This window comes from Plectropomus leopardus, chromosome 21 (genome assembly GCF_026936395.1).
Source record: "Plectropomus leopardus strain MGB_pleo_1.0 chromosome 21, ASM2693639v1, whole genome shotgun sequence".
Taxonomy (NCBI): Eukaryota; Metazoa; Chordata; class Actinopteri; order Perciformes; family Serranidae; genus Plectropomus; species Plectropomus leopardus.
In genome coordinates, this window is record NC_142196.1 from 6,976,937 (window position 1) to 7,001,233 (window position 24,297).

The 24,297-nt window shown below is 39.2% G+C and overlaps 1 protein-coding gene and 1 non-coding gene across 7 annotated transcripts in view; one reads left to right on the plus strand and one right to left on the minus strand.

Moving 5' to 3' along the window:
* The window catches only part of LOC121960465 (partitioning defective 3 homolog), a 383,207-nt gene extending 361,509 nt beyond the window's left edge, over positions 1-21,698 (minus strand). For 3 of the 6 annotated variants that reach the window (XM_088071635.1, XM_088071632.1, XM_088071633.1), the window contains exon 1: positions 21,102-21,698. In XM_088071635.1, the coding sequence (XP_087927761.1) occupies positions 21,102-21,221 (120 nt within the window). In that variant the 5' untranslated portion in view covers positions 21,222-21,698. The remainder of the gene's footprint in view (positions 1-21,101) is intronic. The other 3 variants (XM_088071634.1, XM_088071631.1, XM_042510168.2) reach the window with 2 other exon arrangements.
* Positions 21,699-23,323: 1,625 nt separating this feature from the next.
* On the plus strand, positions 23,324-23,395 carry trnaw-cca (transfer RNA tryptophan (anticodon CCA)). The gene has a single exon. It is a non-coding gene; the product is annotated as a tRNA-Trp (tRNA).
* The last annotated feature ends 902 nt before the right edge of the window (positions 23,396-24,297 follow it).

Sequence of the window (24,297 nt, forward strand, 5' to 3'; positions counted from 1 at the left end):
ACTGCGCTCTATTTGATATTCTGCTTCTGTTGCTCATTTCTTCTTCTCTCTATGATGTGCCATAACCCAAAAAAAACACACAAACAGCAACAAACAAATACAACAGGCACGCCACTGAGAGACCCACCAGTGTGCCAACGTTGCTGTGGTTCAGTCTTGAAATGCGAGGTGATGTAAGTGGCATTGTATCTGTTTGACTGCCTGCCACGAATTTGTTGCTCCATCGCTCCTCCTCCCGCTCGACCACTTTCACTGTGGCTGTTCTCATTAAAGTCAGTGAGTAATGGAAGAGAGCCCATCAATCTCTCTTTAGGACCACCGCAGTTGAAAGCTTGGTGTGAGAGGAGAGCCACTGGAGAGGGAAAAGCGCATGGGCTTCGAGGTCCATGTGGTGACAGGACAAGCAGAGCGCAGGGGTAGAGAGGGGAGGGAGGACATCGTTGCAGAATCCTGACTGTTTGTGAAAATGAAGAAGCGCAGATCCACTGTAAACAGCACTAGGTTAAGCCAGATACTTTAAAGCAGAGAGAGTACAAGTGGGCCGGTGTGTTCATCTCTGAGCGAGAATGTACTGCCAGACCCACACCAAAGAAAACAGTGGATTTTTCAATCGATTCCAAGCCAATGCAGAAACAAAACACCACCCATTTGGAGAATCTGTTTTGTTTTCAAAGGAAAAAAAAGGTACTTTTTTCATGTTATTTTAATCCACATCTTTTAATGGAGACACTATGTGTATGACTCCAGATCAGAAGCCACATGTTCTGAACATGTCAAGGTCAACAGATTTTAACCAAGAAAGCTGATTACTTTAAATTGGAAACTAACTCAAAACTTCACGATTGCACAGGATAGATGTTGTACTGCTTAAGCCCCCTCCAAAGGGGATTGTTATCCAATCTGACTGCAATAAGGATCAATATGTGGTGAGAGCTTATGTGTACCCTGACTGCAAAATAGAGCATAAGAAAGCAGATTTTGCTTGGTTTTGGCCTGACAATGAATGTATAAGTAACACCTAAAAAATTGGCCCTGGATCAACTGAGAGCTGATGAGACAGGTTTGAGTTTTTCTTGGGAATACTGAGGGCAAAAGACTGAAAAAAGGTGATGGAAGTGCCGTGGGGCATTTGCAAAGAGAAGGGCTTCTGGGATATATGTTTGGTTGACAGACACTGACAGTAAGAAACCGGCTCAACCAGATCATTCACCCAAACCTGCACAGCACATATACAGAAACATAGGTACGCATACACACCTCTACACACACTCTCCAGGACACCATTAAAACAAATGCCAAAGCAAAATAAACATTAGGCTAATTTGTTAGGAAGTTGCCATGTCTGACAGACGTACTAAACAGATGCAGGCTGTTTACACAGCCCTGCTTTGTAAAAGTATTCAAATTCATTAGTATACACAAACAGCTCAGAAGTCTTGTTTTGTAAGAGGTACACCATCAGCAGGCTCAGTGGTGTAATGTGATCTAAGATACCTAACACCCACAGCCAGTCAGCCTTCTGCAAAGAAAATCTACCATGCTATGGTAGTACTAGTCACTTTCTTCAACAGTTGGGCCTCCAGTCAAGTCTCTGTGCAGAGGTATATATTTTAAAGGGGTGTTCTGTTGCTATTAATGTGTCTTAGGGCAATTTTGAATGCTAGCTACTACAGTTATTACAATTCCCAGTAGGCCTTGAGCACACCCCTTATTATAAATTAAGGCAAATACACAGAACAACAATGCACAAAAAAATAAATGCACTTTTTTTTGCATTTAGAAACAGCACTCCTGTTTCCTGCCAGTATCCAAAATATGTTTCTTCCTTTGTACATCAGATTACAGTCTAATGCAGTAGATGAAAAGAAAATATGAAAGAAAATAGAAAATAGTGATGAAGTAATGAAGAAAATAGTGCTGAGTTAACTTAATTGTAAAGAATAATTGGGCAGTTCGTCTAGACTTTCAAAATGTAATCAGATGTAACGCTGACTCTGATACAAGTCACTTTGCAGGGGTTGTGACGCTAAAAAAAAAGTATCTTTTTCACAATGAAAGTCTATAGGAATAAGTCATTCTGGGCTACATAGCATCACATGACAAATGTAATTTCACTATTTGGCAACTACAAAAATTGGCTTACGCAAGCCTAGCCTACTTCCTGCGGGCCTGATGCATTTCCATTCCATCAACCAAAGGCTGCAAAATCAGCAACTATCATATCAGATCACCATCTTTTCGGCACATGTTTTGGAGATGTGAGGATCTGTTTGCAGGAAGCAGATGCTATTTGCAGGCTGTCTCCTACCCTCAGGCATTACTGATCCCTAATCATAGGGTGTGAGATAGTTGGCCTGTCAGTAGCAAGTCAGCATCCTCACAGCCTCAGAACACAGACGAAGAGTAGGAATCCATCTGTTATCAATGTACTGTAGCTCTTACCCTAGCAACAGGAACAGGAAAATCCAACCATGATTCCTAATAGCATCTTCAAGCGCAATGACACTTCACGTACGACCTGTGGGCCAAATCAAAGGTGCCCCCCCCCCCCAATTCAGATTATAAATTTAAGCGATTTACACTTGGAATTATTTTTGTATTTTTAGTACACATAAGGTGCCAGAGTGCATAAGACAACATCAATACAGAGCTTGTTTACTAAAATAAGTGCCAGTGGAGGGTCCTCCGCAACCCCCAACAGAGGTCCTATGTAAGCCCTTAATGTCCTAAAATCCTAGAGATGTCCTAAAATCCTAGAAATGTCCTGAAAGCATAGAAAGAATAAATAAAGAAATAAAGTCCTCAAACCCTAGAAAGTCCTGAAATCCTAAAAACATCCAAAAATCCTAGAAACATCCTAAAATCCTAGAAATGTCCTGAAATCCTACCAACATGTATGGAGCTGCTGCAACTAGCCACTGGCCTCCTTCCATTTTGCAAAAGTGGCCCTCAAGCAAGCTGAGTATCCCTGTTCAAGTGTTTTGGCGGCGAAGAATTGATAATACATGTTGAGCTTGCTGACTTTCACTCCTCACTGTTGTTATAAGACATAGGAGTCTATGAGTCAATGGTCTGAATAAATCTCCCACTCATACAAGAAGCAAGGTTTTTAATTACTGAATTAACTGTTTGAGATTCCTCAGAGTGCGGCACATTATTGAAAGGACAACTTGGTTCGAGGGAAATGGATATTTTGTGCCCAGTGTGTGAAATACAAACTCAAAGATAAATTAAAAAAGTAACTATCAGAAAGAAAAATACTTTAATGAATCCCAACCACACAGAACGTTCAGGATAGACACACTGTAACCGAAATCTCTTTCACATTTAAATAGTTCCCATGTCTGTCAGCCGCACTTCCTTAGTCTGTACCGAATGACCCCATTTCGTGGTCCAAGCAACAACTAATCATACCACAACATGTTCTGTGACCAGAAAAAATGTCTGGGCAGGAAATTACTCTGCAAGGATAAATAAGTAACTTTACATATTCATCAGTGAAATCTCCATGTTGGCCATCGAAACCAGATGAGCTGAATTTACGAGTCATTTGCAGAAACAGTGTCATACAAAGTTGAAGATGAAGATTTGTACAGTAACCAAGTCTACCCATGAGCTCTCAGCTTAGTGCCTTGGGATGATCTTGTAGTGAGGGATTTTTTTAGACACCAGCCTGCTATCCTTTTTACAATAACTGAACACCAGCATCTTTGTTTATATAAGTCTATTTACACTAAATACACTAAGGCAGGGTAATGCCAGCAATGATATACTTTTCTATAATAAAAAACAGTTAAGATAATTGGATTGTTTGATAAATTTAGCCAAGGAGAAAAGAGGCTATGCAGCTGATTCCCTGAGTTTCACAGTTTTTGGGGGTTTTTTTTATACCGTTGCTCACTTTCTTTTCCTGTAAACATAGATGAGCATAAAAGCCAACACACCACAACATCATTAATCAAACAACATGAAATCACTATTATTATCTATAGGACCACCAAAGCAGATTGCAGTCAGATATTAACATTTCATTGGAGCCATCCTTGCAGCAAAAGCAGTGTCAGGATGTCAATTCTTTGAGTTTGATGTGGCTCCCCTTAGGTGTCCATCAGACAAACAGCAAACTTTTCATCATGCTATTGCTCCTACGGGTGCATGTCAATTCAAATCTAAGGCATCTTCAGTCAACATGATAAAAAGACTGAGTCATCTCTGAATAATTTTTATCATGAAAAACTTGGTAGCCTTGGGCTGCAATCGCATAGTTGTCCTTGTTGAAGAGGAATGAAGAACTGGTTCATGTAATCAAGAGACCATGCACTATGAAAGTAAAGCCGAGGTCAAACAGCAATGCTCTGCATTATGGTTATAGCAGGACAAATGGCATCAGCAATCTAAAACTAGATGTGTGCATGTCAAGACAATTACCAGATTTCTGCCATAAATCTTTATCAGGGATTCTCAGCTGAAGGTCCAAAGTGAAAATATTTAACATCAATCTCATTCATACTTTATAGAACTGCTGAATGGAAACACACCGGAAACGTCCTATTTTAGGCCTCCACTCATAGTAATAATAATACCAATCTGAAAGATCATTCATCAGAGTTAAGCCACACTGAACTCCTGACTACTTTAGTATATTTCCACAACAGAAACTCTTGAATCAGTGCCCTGAGAAAAGACAAGAGTGAATTCCCAGCAAGGGAAGTTCTAACTTTGATTTTAAATACTTTAAGCTGCAGAGCACTAAACCTGCCAAAACCTTTTCTCCTTGCGTTCATTAACTTCACAAAAGAGAGGAATCCACTTTAGCAGAGTGGCAAACTTTTTCCTATCACTCTGTTCATAGTTCACTGCTTGATTCAAAATAAATCTGTCCAAACGACAGCAATATCCCACAGTCCCGCCAACGCCTAAGCCCATCTAACAACAAGGATTTATTTTTCGAGCCCTGGGCATGCCATTTTCATTTCACAGCTCTGTCTGGATGTTTGAGAGGATATGTTGGTGGGTAGATGTTTGGGAAAAAAACAGACAAAAAGATTCATATTAATGCCAGTCATCTCAGAGTGAAGCACCTACATTTTCAATATCACAGGTGAGTAACTGTGTCAATGTGATATCCTATTTCAGACACTAATGGACAGGTGCTTTTCAGAAAAACTGCTTTGTTTGCAGATGTGTTATTAGTGTGTGCAAAACAACACAAAGTAAAGAAAGATCATATTTCACAGGGAGGAGAGATTATTCAGTTATTTAGCATGGGAAATGAACAAGTGCCCTGAGCTCAGCTGAATACCAATGATTTAATTCAACAACATTCATAGAGATAGATTCCAGGCCAGGAGGGAACTGTTCATGAGGACTTTTATGGTGGATCAATAGATGTGGGGCTCAAAAGACACCTCATTTTGGCACAACGCTCTTTTGAGTATCGGTAAGTTAATCAGGTTAAACTGCATCCAGGGAACTGCTGTATCAACAGCATGAAAAAATTAAGCTCGTTCTGATAATGAATACTGAATACTGAATGAATAATGAATGTTGAAAAGTCCTTGAGCCAAACCCAGTTTAAAGTTAAAACTGGGGTTGGAAAACATGTTGGAATGAAATATTTTAACTCCTTTACTTAAGTTTTTTAGTCTCAAGATATTATCATTATTAAAAAAAGCATCAGGTCATGAGCTATTAATACGGTCATATGACTGGTTAGTATTTTAGTGTACTAGTGGTTAGTATAGTAGTACACTTAAATGCTTGCATTGATTCGCATTACAATATTTGTATAATGTACAACTTTACTAATACAAGATCAAAATGTTAGTTGAAGAGAGTGTGATAAAAGCTTATTGCTCTTATTGAATTTACACAACCATGTTTATTTACTTTATCCTGTAAAAGAAAGTCTGCTGTGTTCATACTGATCGAGGGTTGAAAGACCCAGAGTGCATTAGTGGGATCAAAAGCCAATGGCAGACGAAGCCACAGGACCACTTTGATGTTGTATATGATTTTTTTCCAAATCTTACATTGCACAATCAAGTCATTCTAATCCTTCAAAACAAAACTTTCTATATATCAATTAGCAATTCATTCTTCATTCTAATTGTATTTTCCCTCCCAGTGTGTACAAAGACATGTCCATCATCTTGGAAGGTAACTGCTCCACCTGTTTTTCTTTCAAGAACTACAAAAGGAAGATAAAGAGCAACTTTACAAAAAATAGCCCAAATAATTAGCAAGAAACTGGTAAAAAAAAAAAAAAAAAAGTAAATCTTGAAAATTAGCTAAAAAAGAAAAGCAAAACACAAAAACAAACAAGGAATTACCTTAGAAAAAAGTGCTAAAATAATACAAACATATATTTCTGTAACACAAGTTTAAATATATAATTATAATATATATGTGTAGTTCTCTTTACAGTTTCCCTAGTTTCTCTCTGTCTCTCTCTGGGTCATTTTTATTTTTTGACACCTTTTACTAATTTCTTGCAATTTGCGAGACATCTCTTAGTTGCTCAGTGGTTTCAAAGATTAAAATGCTTGTGAAAGGCATCTAAATACTGCACAAGAAAACTGGTGTCAATCCAGGTTTCAAAGGGTTTTAAGAAAGCTTTCACGCAATCTTAGCTTACAACATCTCGTCACATCATAAAGTCTATTAGATACTGTGACGTAATCTCAGGTTAGAAACCACATATAACTATACATAACTATTTGTCCAATAGCAAATTGGACCTGCTGCAACAGTGTGCGTTACAGTAGCCTGTGTGAAACAGTCTTGAGCATGTGTAACAATTTTCACAGCAGACATTCTGACATGTAAAAAAAGCACAGGTGTGTTAAATAACATTAATGGCAGCTGAATTTCACATGCTGGCTCACTGGAATAGCTTACTGGGAAACCTAATGAAACTGAGCTATCGTTAATTTGATCAATTTCACCTGTGCTTTTCCTACTACGACAAGTCAAAATGTCTGCTTTGAAAAAAAAGGTCCATGGTGGTTTTTTTAGCTAAACCAAGGCTAATATGTTTTTTTCATACTAACAATTCAATAAATGTCTATGTTTAGTGTGACAGAAGTTGCTCAAATACAGCTTGAAGCTAGCACTAGCATCTAGTTAGCATTTTTGGCTCATTAGCAGCAACAGGCAGCTAAGTTAGCTTAGTTCACAGCAAACATGTTAGCAGTTAGCTCGCTAACATGAGCTGGTGAAGAAGGTCAACACCAAGCAAGAAAAGAGGCACATATTTTTTGCAAAACAAAACAAAAAAGAGAGTGAATAATGGACTTACAGTTGTCAGCTGTCCAGAAAATCCATATGAATGCTAATGTTGCTCTATATCTGCTGCAGGCTCTTGCTTGCTAACACGCTAGCCATAGCAATTTAGTGAAGGGGTAACCTAGTAGCATACCTCACAGCTATTTGTCTGAGCTCATTTTAAAGCTGTTCTGTCCTTGTGACCAAAAAGAAAAACGGGAGGCCTTTTATGAGGACACAACAAGAAAAGCACAGGTGGTAATAATGAAATTAGTAATGGTTGGGTTCCATTTAACTACTTTGATTTCAGGATCCTGGAACTGTTCATGCAAGCTCACTGTCACTCTCACTGTAACACCTGAATGGAACAGAGTCATCGTTAGTGTTATTGGTGACACCTGTGCTTTTCCTAATATAACAATTCAAATTGCTGTGAAAAAGAACTATTGTATGCCTTTTTGCAACAAACAACATCTCATAGCAGGAAACTCACAGCTGTAATTAATAAACTGCACAATATGTGGAACAATGTGAACATTAATGCACCAGGGTTCACACGAAAAGTCAATTTCAAATAGCCATTTCCACGCCTGGAAAAGTAAATGTACCCTGAAAGTTTTGGAAAAGTCATGGAATTTTGTTTGAAAAACCAATATTAAAACTGATTAATGATAGCTTATAGTAAGCACAATCAGCTGTAATTATTTAATAAAATAATGTTATTTTGGGTCACATTTAGGTGTGCTCCTTCTATGAGCCTAGTACTGTGAGTGCTGGCTCAATGTAACTACTTAATGAAACATATAAATGGACAGACCCCTAGTTAAAGTTATTAAAAGCGTAAAAATGTCTGCCATAAATGTCATATATTTATATACAACACATTATGACCATACGCTTTTGATTGAAGAAACTTTCAGATTTTTTAACTTTTTTTAGATCTGTAAGCTTTCAACTTTTCTTATTCTTAAATATAGGGTTGTTTTCATCAATGTTCTTTTCATACATGATGCATGTTTTTTCAGGTATCATTTCATTCCAGGTGGAAGCACATTATGCTGCACAAAGTGCAGGCACAAAACAAAGCCAGCAACCAACCATAGCAGTGAATCAAATAAATTTAAACTAATAATAGAACCTCATAACATAATAATTACAATAAAGAATGAACCACTAATAGATACAAAGACATGTGAGTCGGGACGGATAAAAAAATATTAAAATCAAATAGAACAATAATACTGAAAGTAAACCATTAAAAGAGGATATGACATGAATTAAAATAAATGAAAAATGTAAAAACAGAATAAAATCAGATAAATAAAAGGTGATGAGGCACAGAAAAAAACAAAAAAATAAGATAAAATATTAGACAAACCAATGAACCAGTAAAAGTTAAAGCGCACCTGAGTTAAAACCAATGAAATAAAAAGAAACAAAATAAAATAAAATACAATGAAATAGTCAAACCAGACTACTGGAATGCACAACTAATATCTTAACCTTTACTTTAAATGATAATACTTTTGGGAAACTCCTAATGTCGTCAGGTAACCTTAGATGTAACTGCATTAATGAGAATTTATAAGGTTTATAAAAGAGTAGTTTCCTGCAACAAAAAAACATATTTGGTGTTACGCACCATATATCCTTGTACTGTAACAGGAAAAGCTCTTTGGAGAGCATCTCCTCCTCCATACATGATGTGAATATAACCTTACATAAGAAATGCATCTGATCTGAAACACAATCATTATGAGGTCTTGTCCTTAATTCTTCGACAAACACCCCATGCTGGCGCTTCAGCAACTGAGCGCTCTGTAGCTGCAATCGTGGCCACAGAAATAAGCTGTTGACAAAACAGTGGATCACACCCAAGAGGGACTGGCGTGGCTTGCATGTCGAAACACCGCAAACCGCATAGTTGGCCTTTGCTACAACTTGCTCACAGTTGGATCCAGCTGGAGGCAGGAATTGTCATCTCACCGAAAAGTGGGATGAGAAAAACAAGAGGAACAACTCAAGGCACTTCAGAAGGCTACTGTAGGCTACCCAAAACAAAAGGAAGTGCACTTTTTGGTCTTATCCAAATCACTGCATTGAGCAAATCCACGTTTTTCTTGCGAATACAACTATATCATCATATAGAACAACAGGATTTTATGGATAAGGGAAGCAAATGTATGCAGTTCTCCACAGTTGGGTTGTTAATGGAGACCACTCCACTTCCCTGACTCTGTGGTCAGCCAGCAAGTCAAGCATGTCATATGAACCATTGTCCCACAGCTCTGAAACAAGAGTAGATTGAAATTTTAGTTTTTCAAACAGGCGAGCTGCTCTGCAGGCACAAATAATCTTGCTGGTTGACTTGGATGCTAATATGCAGTCATTTTTTTTATTTTTTTTCTGGCTTACAAGCATTAAATCCTATTTTAAAAGTAATAGAGCAAGTCGCTAGAATCATAAATCTCTCTTTTTTTGCTGGTGATCATAAGTTATCAGTTACCAGAACTGGTCTTCAGTATATTCATATTTTTTGTTGGCCAATCTACAAAGCTGTGTCTCTGAGAAATGACTGTATAATAAAAGCTGGGGAAACGCTTCTCCACTTCACAGAGCCAGATTTGGGAGCTTCTCTTGAATAAAGGTTTAGCTACAGCAGCCTTCACTGTACCATTACTGAATGGAAAACTAATGTGTGTGTGTATATTTTAAGAGCAGAAAAAATGGGGGCCCCTGTGTTAAGACATGCAAAGTACAGAGTGGAAGCTGTCAAAACAGCCTTTGAGAGCGTGTTTGGGAGGTTGAAAGTGCTTTTCCATCCTCGTAGTATTAGCAAACATAATCTTGGCCCTTTCTGCATGAAATACATTTAATTCAACAACTTGTCACTTTGCTCAAATTTTCCATTTTAAAAAGGTTTAATGGGTTATAGTGCATCTTCCAACACATCTGATGGCAAAAGCAGCAGAACTATGTGTTCATCTAGTCTTTTTTTGAGGGCAACAGCACATACAAATATGGAGTGGGTGGTTTGTCAGCACAGGGTGAAGTAGATTTATATTTTTTCAGCTCTCCACCAACAAGAAACAGTTCTGCAGCAACTTGCCTGTCAAAAGACTGGAAAGCTGAAATGATCTTCATGAATGCAGCAGAAAAGAAGACAGAGGAAAATAATATAAAACAGCTTAAATGAAACAATCACCCCCTAATAAGCAGCCTCTCTAAAACCATAAACTGCAGGAGGCTCTTATTCTGCCATGTTCTGCTGTGTCTCAGTTGGCTGTGGTGAAACCAATCCCTCTATCTCCCAAACGTGGCCTATCGGCTGCCAGCCAGCTCACCAGAATGACATGAAAGGAGCTTAATGCTAACCTTTCTCAAAGCAGCAAACCCATTATCTTGTGGTGACTAATCTGCGATAACAAACAGGAGCGTTAGACGTGAATAGGAATGGAGTGAGAAAGGTAAGCAGGAGTGACGAGAGAGAGATAGGAAATGCAAAATTAGAGCTGTGTCTGAGACACTGTGGAGTTCTTTGTGATATCTGCTTCAACATTTTAATGAAACAACAACAGATATTCACCTTATTCAGTAAAAATCATGGCATTATCTATGAGGTCAAACACTCCCGAAGCTTCAAAAAAGAAGCCGTACAGCACAATCGCTCATCCAAGTTGTGCATGATCGAGTGCACTGCTGCTATTGTCTTGCGTCTAACGGTTCAGGCTAATGATTAGCCTGATTTCCTGAACCAGTAAGTAAAGATAACACAGCAGAGTCCCCAACATCACAAGGCTGTGTCTGGGATAGGAAAACAAAAGCTGGCAGCTATCAAGAGCTCGTGTTTGGTATGTCACCGTGGTCAAACCGAGCTATCTTTGAATGGAGCCATGTTATCTCAGAAAGAAAAAAAAATCATTGAAGAACACATGCATACCTACATAGAAAACACGCTCATGGATGCACACACAAACACAAATTCACCATGTGCTTCTTGCCACACTGTGTCAAGTCCTCTTCAATCTGTAAATGATTTGACAACGAAAGGAATTTCTGTTATTCAGCTCCAAGGGCAGCGCATAAACACAGCAAACCAAAAAAAGAAAAACTCAACTACTAAAACCACATCAGCAGTGACAAGAGAAAATTACCCTAAATGCCCCAACACAGAATACATGTAGCCGGCAGAGCAGTCATGCAATGGCTTGGCAGACTTTGGCAGTTGCCATGATGGCATCTATCCTGCTTGCATTGATTTGTTTAGCAGCTACAGCCAGAAATCTCCCAGCTCCGTGTGTAACACTCAGGCTTAGCATGTATGCTCTTTGCAGTCAGAATTCTTTGCATGCTTGCATGCGTCCTCTCTACCATGTGCATACCATATAGCAGCACCTGTGTGTACACCTGAGATGCATGATAGCCAATGGAAAAGCCCTAAAGTCATCTTAAATTGACCCCAAAGAGAGACACTGTGTGGGAAAGATAAGGGACTCAGTGTGGTGTCATTGTCCTTGGTGCCGTCCACGTGAGTAGGGAAGCTCGCCAGACAGTTATTTAGTCAGCCAGACAGGTTGTGTGGAAGTGCTCTCAACATTGACCCACTTGCAAAGCCACACAAATGTAGACTAACGTCTGTAGCACCTTTTGTGAAGTCCCTATGTATTTGGCACATTTTTCAGGCAGTTTATGTTGCTTTGGCTCAGTACTACACTGGATTTCAGGTTTAACAATGATTATGAGGGTGAACTGCAAACTTCAGCTTTCATTTGAGAGCATTTTCATCTATGATGGGTGAACAGTGTAGGTAACTCAGGCCTTTTTGTGCATAATCCCCCAAATTACATTGGACAGATCATGCAACATTTATTAAAAACAACTGTATTTTTTTTATTTGGTTAAGAATCTTAACAGTCCAAGACTATCGACGTCTTTAACCCACAGGTATCAGAAATGAGACAGGAAAATTACCTGAAAATAGGCTAAAAAAAAAGTAACAAAAAAAGAAAAATGGGACTCAAAAAACTGCTAAATTTAAAGTGTATGTGTGTGTGTGTGTGTGTGTGTGTGTTATACTTTTTATTTTTACCTTTCTTGGGTTACATAACTTATATAATTAGAATCATTATAATCATTAATCAATATAGTCCTTTTGAATAATCTCCAACCCCATTTATTAAAACAATTTTTTAGGTCTTTTCTTTGTCACCTTTTATTAATTTCTTTGCAATATGTGCAATATTTCTCAGCAGGTGGGTCAATGCCTTTTTTCCCATGTGTTTTTCAAAGAAATCAAACCAATTTGTTCAAGTTTCAAAGGATTAATTTGCGGTTAGGTGGTTGACATTGAAAGACAAGAACATTGCAATATCTGGCTATTAAAAAAAACCCTTGGTTGCCTGTTTTTTTTTTTGTTTTTTTTTTACATTTACTGTGCTACACTGTGCACCAGCCCTGCACTGTTCATCCAATACAAATGGGGGACACTTTGAAAAAACTAGTCAAAACTTTGACCTTGTCGTCACTGTTTCATTCCATTCCCATATATGCTTGAATTGAGCACCAATATAAACACTTCACTGTCCAGCTAACAGACTGTACTGTTTATGTTTCTACACTGCTGAACTGATGCACTTTCAAATTGAAGTAGAACTTTAAGACCTCTCCTTTTAGACTAGAATTTAATGACTAGTCTGCTCCTCCATTTACTGTCACCACCATACTACTAACATGCTGTTACCAGCCTCCATGTGAAATTACAGGCTATTTTGCACTGTGTAATCTGTTTTCTGCAAACACTACTGCTTTATCTATTATTGCTGCACATTTTTGACATTGTATATGGCACCTGAAGTGCTTTCCCAAAAAAGTTAGTTTAAAAGAGGACCTTTTCTGTTCCTTTTTTAGCTTCATATATATATTTTTTTAAGCTTTCTACTAGAACATGTTTACATGCTTTGATGGTCATAAACACTGTTCTCCTGTCTATTGTTCTCCTGCCTCCTGTCTGTCTCTTTAAGCCCTCCTCCAGAAAAAGCCAAGTCTGCTCTGACTGGTCTGGGTCTTCCGAATCTCAGCGTCTCACCATTATTGCAGTCAGGAATGACTGTGACAAAGAATTGCATTACTTTTTACTGTAAAATATCACCAATAAAAGCGTCTTAACCAAAATCTTCAGAACGGGACATGTTCCAGTAGGACTGTGTACTGAATTCACGGAGAAATTAACACCATATGCAACCAAGATTACACATTTCTCCGATATTAGCATAGCTTAGCTTTATGTACATTAGTAGTGTATGAATGACTGTAAAAGAGTATAGAGGCACTTTCTGCCATTAAAATTTTATAGATGTAAGCATCTAAATGCAACCGCACATGTTCAGGTAGGAATATGATCCAAAACCAGGCAGAAATTAACAACATCTGCAACCAAGATTACATGTTTCCCTGACATTAGCATGTAGCTACATTTAGCAGAGTACCTGCAGCCCGGAAATGACTGTAACAAAGAATAGTGGCAATTTATACCGTGAAAAATCACCAGTAAAAGCTTCTAAACACAATCTGACATGTCCTAGCAGAAACATGATGTGAAATCCATGAGAAATTTAAAACATAAGCAATTAAGATAAGGCTACATGTTTCACTGACAATAGCATGTAGCTACATGTGGCAGTGTTGGCTAGATTAAATAAAGACTTGCAGTAGCATGTCTAGAGCAGATGACCATAAAGAAATCTGACATTATATTGTCGCAAAAGTAGAAAAAACAGTTTCCACTTTGCTGGAAACAAAAGCGTTCAGAACAGTAACTTGAAGTTTTTGCTCACAATAATTACTTCTACATACTTTTACCTCATATATGAAACTTTTTCCATGTTAAATATGAACATTTTTCATTGTAACACTATATATAGGACGCAAAATACAGAGAAGCATTTTATGTCTCCTTTGAAAGTAAGAAACTCCTTAAATTTGAGTAACCCACTCTTAAATCTCAGCAGACACACAGTGACGGTGTTCAATGCAGGCCAGGGCTACTGAACATCTCTTCTGGTTGCTTGAGCAAACTTGCGAGCTCGTGATTTCGGAGCAGTGGGTGTGTAGTGTTTTAGTCAAAGACTGGTTGGCGACAATTCCCCTGAAAGGAGTTAGCACGAAACAAGGACACTGCTCAGTCTGCTGGAAGAAGGACAAGAGAAAAAGAAAGAAAAGGGAGATGAAGATACAAGAGGAAGGAGCAGCAGAGAATAAGAAAGTGAAGCAAAGCCAGAGGAGAATACAAGAGCAAGAGAGGTTACTGAGTCCACATTTCTCCTTGTCTTTCCCTACTTTGTTCCCTGCTGTGGTGGAGATGAACTCTAAAAAATCACTGCTGCTTGACCACAGATGAACCAACCATCAATCACATTGCATCCCATCATCCTACAGGGCCTGCAAAGCTCAGCCTTGTAATGTCCACTCACATGATAATCCCCCAATTACCTTCCACCACTGTAATATTCCTGCTCTTATACAGCAGCTCCTCTCCATTACATAAGCACTGAGGCGCTGAGTGTAGTGTGCTAATGAGCACTGACAACGCTTCCAGCGCCACTTTCTCTTTGCGGTGAGTTTTAGCGTATCTACGCTGGCTGTTAGGTCCTCACCTGAGAATAAATGAGGATTAGATCTCTAGTTGTGCTTTTAGTAGAGACTGATGAGTCCCAGAACAGACAAGTGTTTTTTGAAAGCAGTGCATTTGGAAGCAAATTCAATTGTTAACTGCATTTGATAAAAAAATCTCTACACCACAGCAATGCCTTAACTCAAACAGGAACACGTATCTCTAACTTGTGTTTTGGAGAGTGTCCTGTCTTTCACTTCTCCTTTCAAATCAACATCAGTTTGGTGCTTTAAACATTGTGTCTCAAACATATGCTAACTTGTTTGCCTTTGCCCTGCAGCAGAGAAGTATTCTGAGTTCTCAGGAATTGCTAAGGGGGGGGGCTTTCCTCTACTGTATTTGTTTCAGATCAGGTCGAACTAAAAGTTACTCAACAACTCATTTACTTTGAACTGACAAGCAGTCAGAGAGACTTAAAGCCTCAGGACAGGGGTCAGCAATAAGCTGCCTGCTGGGTGTGAAGTCAGTGTGTTCATGTTCTGTGGTTCAAAGAAGCTGTACACAAAATGTACTGGAAAGTTATCGGTCCATATACCCCTTAGCAAATATATCTTTTCTGTCGCTGTGTATGATGCTGCCATCTGGTTCTTATAAATGCAATAAAATTAATTTATAATCAAATATTCAATTACCTATTTCTAGATCATATCACTTTACAACTTTGATTCACAAGTTTTGCAATTTTGACACAGATTGACATTAAAAAAAAAAAATCATAAAAAGAAAACAAATCTGTAACTCGCAGCAGTAAAAAGCAGTCCACTCAGGAATAAGACCATGGATAAACTCATATGGCAATTTAAGTTGATTTTAAAGGACTACTTTGTGCACAAAATAATTTGTACATCAGTTAGACATCCCGTGTTACCTTGAATTTGTTAAGAAATTTTGTTTTTCTTACATGTCTCCATGGATAATGGCTAACATATAGATTAAAGTAATAAATTTGATTGGGGTTCATGTTGAACAACAGCAATACTATATCAAAACGTCAGTTTACAAACTCTCACTTAACTTGCGCAGCACAATCAAAGTATGATTTATTCAGTCGTGTTCCCGGTACTTCCCAAACACACATATTTTTCACTAAGAGCTTAATATTTAAAACTGAACTGAAAGTAAACTATGCTATCAAAGCCAGATTCCAATATGTTTTTTGCAAAAATGCAAGTGTTTGTGAAATACTTGAGCATAAGACTAGATGAATGTGACTTGGATTGAACTTTTTGTTTGACTTTTGTCAAGTTTTTTGAGACTTGGTCAAAGGATGTTTGTTTAGTCCATACAAATACAGTGGAAAAACAGCCATTTGCTAGCTGCCCACCTTCACTTCCTGTTTGTATCAAAGGATTCCAAGTGTTACCCCTATTTTACGGTTATTTTCAATACAGTGGCCAAAGTCACTGTTGATGCAACCACTAGCCTTTTACCATTTTCTTATTGGTGTCACATGCATTTGTATGTGCTATAAAGATAGATACCTATTGACTTCATGAACGTGTCTTGAGACATCCTAGAACCACAGGACACATGCTCATCATGTGCTGCTGATAATAAAAGAAGCGGCAATATGAAAATGGGGACTTTTTGTTTAATTGTGTCATCCCCTAAGGATATTTTGCATCTGTGTATTCCAACAACTTGACTTTGCTGTGACATGTCTACAAGCCTGAATTTGTGGAATTTGGGAAGGAAAAAGGTCAATTATGTGCTTTAAAGCCTACATTTAAGCTGAGTGGAACTGTGGGAAAGTAAGAGACAAATAAGATCTAGAGATGCAGCTCTTCAAAGCATTAGAACCGCAAATTATGGAACCAGTCACTGGATGTTTGAGTATTCTTTCGTTTTATGTCTTTGACTGACGGTGTACCAGATGTGAGTGAAACCATACTGTAAGAAGATGAGTAAAGGCATGAACCTCCACGTGGTGTTTTGCATGCCAACAGGAAAGCCCACTAAATAACATCTTGCTTTGCTTACATGGCTAAAAATGTGGTAAACAGTCAGTTGTTACTTGACTGGCCAAGTGCTAAAAACAACAGCCTTGGGAACAGAGAGGCAGGATGAGAAGCTTGAGAATCCATTTAGCATTAATCCGTCATGACTGTGCATACTGTAGACCAGACTGACTCTGAAGTTAATGGTGCTTGAGTGGCTGATTGATGCACACTTCCTGGTCCCACTCAGACTATGACAAAAGGCCTTGAGGGTCCCCAGAGGAGATCGGGTACACAGGCACAGCTTGTCCCATTGTCTAACTGGGCTCAGCTAATTCAACACAGCTAATTCAGAGAGGAGAATAAGTCTAATTTCACAGATCACTGATATAACAGACAACTAAGAGGGCCAGATTAACAGCATCACAGAATTAACACAGCAATATATGTGTCAGATATCTTTGCAACCCAAGATGGTTAATGCATAATAAAGAGGCAGATAAAGTCATTAGAGTCAGGCAGAAAGGGAGGTGGAGGCGAGATCAACGTTAAGTATAGAGGAAGGTAGAAAGGAGGCGGACATGAAGTAGGCCTAGTTGTTGAAGAGTTTTCAGCTCAAGCAAAAGTGTGGGGAGCACTTTTCATATCCTATCCGATTGTCGCTGGATAAATCATTTAAATAGAGGTTAATGTCATCATTATAATTGCAACAAAATTGATTAATCCTAATTTCCTTTAAACATATTTTCACTCCTAACCAGTTTGGTTCGGTTCTAGCAAACTCTGGTGCACTCGCCTATTTGGTTGGGTTTGTTTGGACTGGTGTTCAAGCTGCCAATTAAACTCCAGTGCAGACTTAAAACAATAGACAGAAACTGCCATTTGCCACCAGAATTTGATATCCCCACAAAAGCTGTAACCATGTAACACTGACTACGTTTACATGTACAGAATGTTCCAGTTTTCGCCCTTATTACTAATATTTCCTCTAAGCTGTTTAATATACATGGCTAATGAAAATGAATATTCCACTAATATTCCTGTTTCATTGCAGCTTGCATTCTCTGATTAACATTAGTATACAATCAGTGACTGACTTGTTGGACCATGCAAACTCAGCCTCCAGGGTTTCCCAAACAGTTTAAACATCTGCAACTACATACAAATTTTCTATTTTTGGACTGGACCATTCATTAGAAGCGCTGTTGAAATATGTTCAGTTATGCATAGCACCACACTCTCGGAGCACAGGGCATATTCTGGGGGAGAGATGGAGCAGTATAACATCAGACGCATTTAAAATTTAACTTAACCATTCATTGTGCTGGTTCTAAAAGTTTGCATTCACTCACAGCTGCTGCTCCTCTCGTCCATTGATTTGATCTGATCAGCTCTGAATGGATTAACAGTCAATTATCCATCACTCGAGTCACAAACTGCTACTGAGGGGGAAAAAAACAGGCCAGAACAGAAAGCAAAAAAGTATCATATTTTTTCCCCTGGATCCTGACAACAAGAACCAAACTACAAGTATGAAAAGCAACCTACGTCACATTTGCTGCATTCAGCAAGGCCTTTGGTTCTTCTGAGCATACCAGCATGCTGCCCAGATCTCACACAAATATGATCCAGCAGTACCTACACTTCTGTGTATCACCTTTTGACACATGCTTAAACTACAGAATGCACCTTTGCAATGTGAGGCTTCTGAATTGTGGCAGATGCCTTTTTCACTTTCTTTTGTTTCTCTGTTCTTCGTGCTAAAGCTGGATCACCCGAGCTGACTGCTATCTCGCAGGAATTATGTATGATTTATGAACTATTTTATGGCAAAGGTGATAAATTGTGTTTTCTGCATAAATACATATTGCATTGCACAGTATCTCCATGGCCTGGGTTCTAACATTAACATCTTGTAGGGATGATTTTTGTTACATTGTAAATGCAGCCATAAAAAAAACAAAAACTTTTAAATCAAGGGTTAAAGCAGTAGTGTGTGGCTGTCAGCTGCAGGAATATTATACAACTCAAGTGTGATTACATCTTCCCGTAGTCCAAAGGTCCTGCCCAGCCTGTGATACAGTTAGTGTTGACCCAGAGCCAAGTGTTCTCTAAAGGGGGAAGCCTACACCTCTACATTTACAGTGCCACTGCACGGATCAATGGAGCAGTCGCCTCTATTCTGCTGAACCATGGAAAACCATCAAGCACTGGTAAACAGAGGAGCAAATGTGTGTGGGAATGTGTGTGTGATTAGTTGTGTGCATGTGTGTAAAAAGGAAGTACTCGGGAATGAGTGTTTAATGTCGACCCACTCTGTCACTGTTTGCATTAGGTGGTAAAATCTACTACTGAGGTGCAACAGTGGAGATTCATCTTTTCCAGGAAAAGTTTGTGGTATTTAATCTGTCACTATGGAGCTGAGTGTACAGGTGTGAATTGTTTCTGAGAATGTACTGAGGGAAAAGCATTTATGAAGTTCTATTAAACCCACATCTGCCATGACTATACTCTTATGTCGCTCTTTCTGAAACCTGTGTCCTTCACTCTAAAACAGAAGATTGTAAGTTTTCCGCAGCTAAAAGACAGAAAAGAAATAACTTGGCAAACTCAGAGTGGGTTCACCTTGGTGTTCCAAGGCCTTGAGAAGAAGCTGCAGCATTAACGTGACTCCAATAGTAATTGCCTCCCACTGGCAAAGACGAGAGAGCGCTGTCACTAACCATGGAAACAGTACCAAACTTTAATTCATTCATTAGTCATTTAATGGGTTTTAAAAGCGCAGCCACAAGAAACCCACAAAGGGGAAAGCAATCAGTGTCCTCAGTCAGGCCTCATTCAAATTTGGCACGGGGGTTTCACACAGTCATGCGTTCCGTCATTTAATAGATGAAACTTGGATGAACTTAAAAACTTTTTTTTGTCAGGATGTAATTGCAAAGAGCAATGAGTGCAAGGCAGGGTTTCTCCATGAATACAGAATGGTCATTGAAATCGCCTATTTCAACTTTTTAAATAAGCTGATTAACTGTGTTGTGATAGAGACATCAATGCACACACAGAGATTAAAAATGTGTCTGTTTAACAGTAAATCTACACTATTGTGAATCATTTCTGTAACTCAGGAATAACTAATAGCCCTACTAAGACTTATAATGTGTATGCAGTAGCCAGTTAGAGTTAATATCCTCAGTACCCCGGAAACCCGCAAGTGGGTTTGAAGTGCATGTTTTCTTTAAACTTCACCAAAATCACACCATTTATCATTGCCAAAAACTGTGAAATATTGATATTTATAGTGGAGGGAGAGTCTTCTATTTACACACTTTTGATATTTTGTTCTTTTTTCCAGGGCCGTACATTTTGTTTCAACACTGCAGGGGACACAAATAAAACGGGGAGGTTGGGGATCCTCTGCAAGAAGATTTTGAGCTACAGGAGACTAGGGATTGAGTTAACAAACTGGTTCATTTCAGGTTCTTATTGCATGTCTTAGATGCTTAGATGTCAATCAGAGACCATGTTGCCATTTCACATATACCCTCGCTTAATGTCCTAATGCTGGTGTAAAATCAATAAAAAAGATTTGAGAAAGAGGGACGATTTTGAGCATGAAATGCTTAATTTGCTGCATAATGGTGACTTTTTATGCACCATTTTTTGTTGCATTTTTCTGCATCAATTTGCTACCTTAAATTTATTGCTACTTTCAAGCTTTTATTTAGGGAGACAAATGCACATGCTGTAATTTTAAGCCCCCAAGTCTACACCTATGCTCATTTTATCCTCATTGCTCCACAAATTCACCGAATGAACTCAGCGCACTCTTGTGCACATATCTGCCAATACAACCAGTATTGAATTGGAACATTTCCAGTGTTTCTTTTCATGGATAAGCCAACAGACACACACGAGAGCAGTAGGAGAGTCCATCTGCTTTACAACTTTTTAGATTCCTTGTTGAGAATACAGTGAACTACCATGGTTAAAGTAATCACTCTTGAGCATCACCTTCAGATAACAAGAAAAACTTTCCCACTCCCCTACCAGGGGCCCCTGGGGGTCCCCGCTGGCTCTGACTGTCAGGGCAGCCACTGGTTCCTCTGCCCACTCTCTCGCTCTTCCTCAGCCCGTGAAAAAGCGCCATGTTGAGGCTTCCAGTGTGGATGCAGCGTGCTGCTGCGCTGGCCGACACGTTACAAAAGAGCAGGGCTGTGTGGGGCTCTTACCTTTGCGATCGCCTTCTTGTACCTCATGGCCGCCTGCTCGATGAGGCTTTGGACTTTTATATTCCCATCTCCACACGGAACGACCACCCGGGTCCTCCCGAAACACACCGTCACTTTCATTTCAACCCCGCTGCGTTAATTCCAAAGAGGAAAAAGCCGCGTCAAAACGACAATAACCATCCCCGGTGTGTGCGAAGTCAAAACTAAATCCCCGGTTGTTGTGAAGAAGTCGAAGTGAAGTTGTCTTTGTGTCCTGCTTCCTCGGAGGACAAGAGAGAAGCCCAGCATTGGATCCAGCGGCGGGGCTGGGTGGCGTCCTCCCTGTGTGCCGTGTTGACTCACTTACAGAAACTTCCCAACAAAAAGCCTCAACTGCGAGAGAGAGAGAGGGAGAGGGAGAGTCAGAAAGAGAGAGAGCGCACAACTGGACTGACAGTGCGAGCGCGCCCACATGTCAGAGCAAGCACCGAGAATGCTTCCTACACCGACCAATGCAATGCAGGTTGTTGCTGAGGGCAAAGCCACCCAAAGTCACTTCACATTTCTTTGCTTTCTTATCACAGAAAGTTGCGTAATACTTGTTTTGTCGGTGTAGAGTCGTGGTCTGCATTAGGAAAGTGTCATGGAAATGATATAAAACAAAGTCCAAATGAACTGTTTTTATTTCATTTCACATTATCATGTGACTATGACTTCAATAATTAAACCACATTTAAATGTTCAGTATACTATTACTGGGTTTAATGTATATTCCAGAGTGTTATAGAGTTCTGGGACTTCTCGGGTGCAGGGGTCAGGGCCAGATTATCCTGCAATAGTATCCCCTCACCAGGGGCGTAGCACCAAAGGCTGGGTCCTATGCATAAGCAGCCTCTGTCAGCCCTGTGTCCTTCCTTTTTTTTGATCCATGTCTCTCTCATTCACCATTTGGATTTTTCTCAATTTGAATGTCTCCCTTTCTCTTTCTTTTGCTATTTCTTTTCTTGGAACCCCAACATTGTATGCTGACACTCCAGAAGCATAATTACTCACTTGGCTCTAGCTGCATTTCATTTTCATTTAGCACCTTTAAGGGATGACAGGGGCCTTTAAACCAATTTATTCAGCCATTCATAATTTAGTTATGGCATTAATTACTTAGAAAGTTAGAAACAAAACCAAACTTTTCATTCCAGGGTTTTTTGAGCCAATTTGACAGTTGACATTGTGTTAAAGCACAAATTTAAACATTTGCAACACAAACAATGTGGCCACTGAGCGTCTGTGGCCCCTGGGCAGTACCCTGACTTTTCCAAATTAGTACATCAAATCAAATTCACAGTTGTTTTACTCACCATAGGTTGACACAATAATAGAGCAGCACTGTACTGTCACTGCACACAGCCTAGTAAAGACAGATTCTGTCCTGATGCATATCTGCCTGTTATACAAGCACCTTATCTGGGATTCCTCTGCAGTAAAACAGCATATTAGACATGGAACTTGATGATGATTACAAATGGAGATCTGAGGTTGGGAGTTATGGTTATGCAAGTCTGGGAAACCCTAAGGACACATGCTGGCTCAAGTGCAGGTCTATTGCAACAATTATTAATCATGTTGGCACACTCTTGTGATTTGTCCTTGTAATGTTGGATTTGGTGAATCTGTGGATTATCCAGCATATGCAACATATACGCAGATGTTGAATTTTAATTTGAATAAATAAGACAGACTAGATGAGTTGAACCATCCGACAGAATGAGCTGAGAGTCATATAAATGTTATCTTCTCTCTACTGGACTGAGAACTGCACTTACACTGATAGCAAAGCATATATTAATGTTATGTATAAGACTAAATTATTGAACTGCAGTGCAAATCGAGAGATGGGCCTAAGGCTGGATCTACAATATGACCCAATTCACTAATAAAAGCTGCAACCTTTCTGTGGAGCTCCACTCTCTCCCTGCAGCTCTGACTCTTTATCATCTAATGTCGTCCAAGTGAGTGAGCACGAACATGAGAACAAGCCATTTTTCCAAACTATAACATCGCTGCTAATTTTTTCTTTTTCCTTAATGCTTACAGTTTTGTTTGTTTCTTGCTCTTAAACATACAAGTATACCCTGAAAGATTCTTACTGAGCTTTAGTATCATTTTCTTTAGACATCATTAATTCAAACAGGGTGCTAGATACATATATTCAATGCAATCTATACCACTTTCTCTATTGGAGTCATGACCTTGTAGTGCAACGGTAGCACGTCTGACTCCAGATCAGAAGGTTGCTTGTTCAAATCATGTCAGGGTCAAGCCTTAGGAATATACCAATATGTTTAACTTGCACTGCAACAAGATAATATGTCAGTCTCAGAGCTGTACCTGCTCTGAACTCTTTTAACTGCTTATATGTGAGACTTCACTCTGTCTGCAGCTCTCTTATGCACAAATAATACTCCCCCTAGTGGCAAAAAAAGCAAAACACTCTCTCTAAGAGCAAACTAAAAGAGAGGGGGCTGTTTTTTCATCTTTGCATTCCTTTTGTAACATCCAAATCATTCCTATAGCCGTGTTTATGAGCTACACGGCTGTATTTATTGAACATGAAGCCCCACAGGGTTTTTATTTATCTGACATCATTCACTGAAATTTGCTTTCACTGTGATGAAATAGACAGATAGACAGAACCAGTTAACATTTACTGCTCAATATATGGAATCCAGCTAAGAGCTTGTTAAGGAGGGTACCAATGAGAACATCAGTTTTCCTTAGGAAACATTTCAATCATTTACCCCAACCTGCTGGTGTAAGATGAGTTCCTATCCTGGATTGTAGTATGTCCAGTGCACACCAGGAATGCAGGGAGGAGGAGGAGACAGTGGTGGAAATTAAGACGGTGCAGTCAGTGCAGCTTTTCTGGGGCCGATGACCTGAGAGGGCCAGTGTTCCCGCTGTGCAGAGTGGGGCTTGTGTGTCATCCAGGATGCAACTATACTTATAGAAATCTGCCTAACTGTTGTTTTGACCTTAAAATGTGGCTTTTATAATTTAGAGTACTACATGATGGGGGACAGATACAGATATATGTAGATACATACATACAGAATTGCACCATACCATGAAAGAAGCATTAACCTGTGTATTGACTCAATGAGTCAGTGCATATCTACGGAAGCCCTGAGAGGCAAATGAGAAAAAGAATTGTGGTGATCAA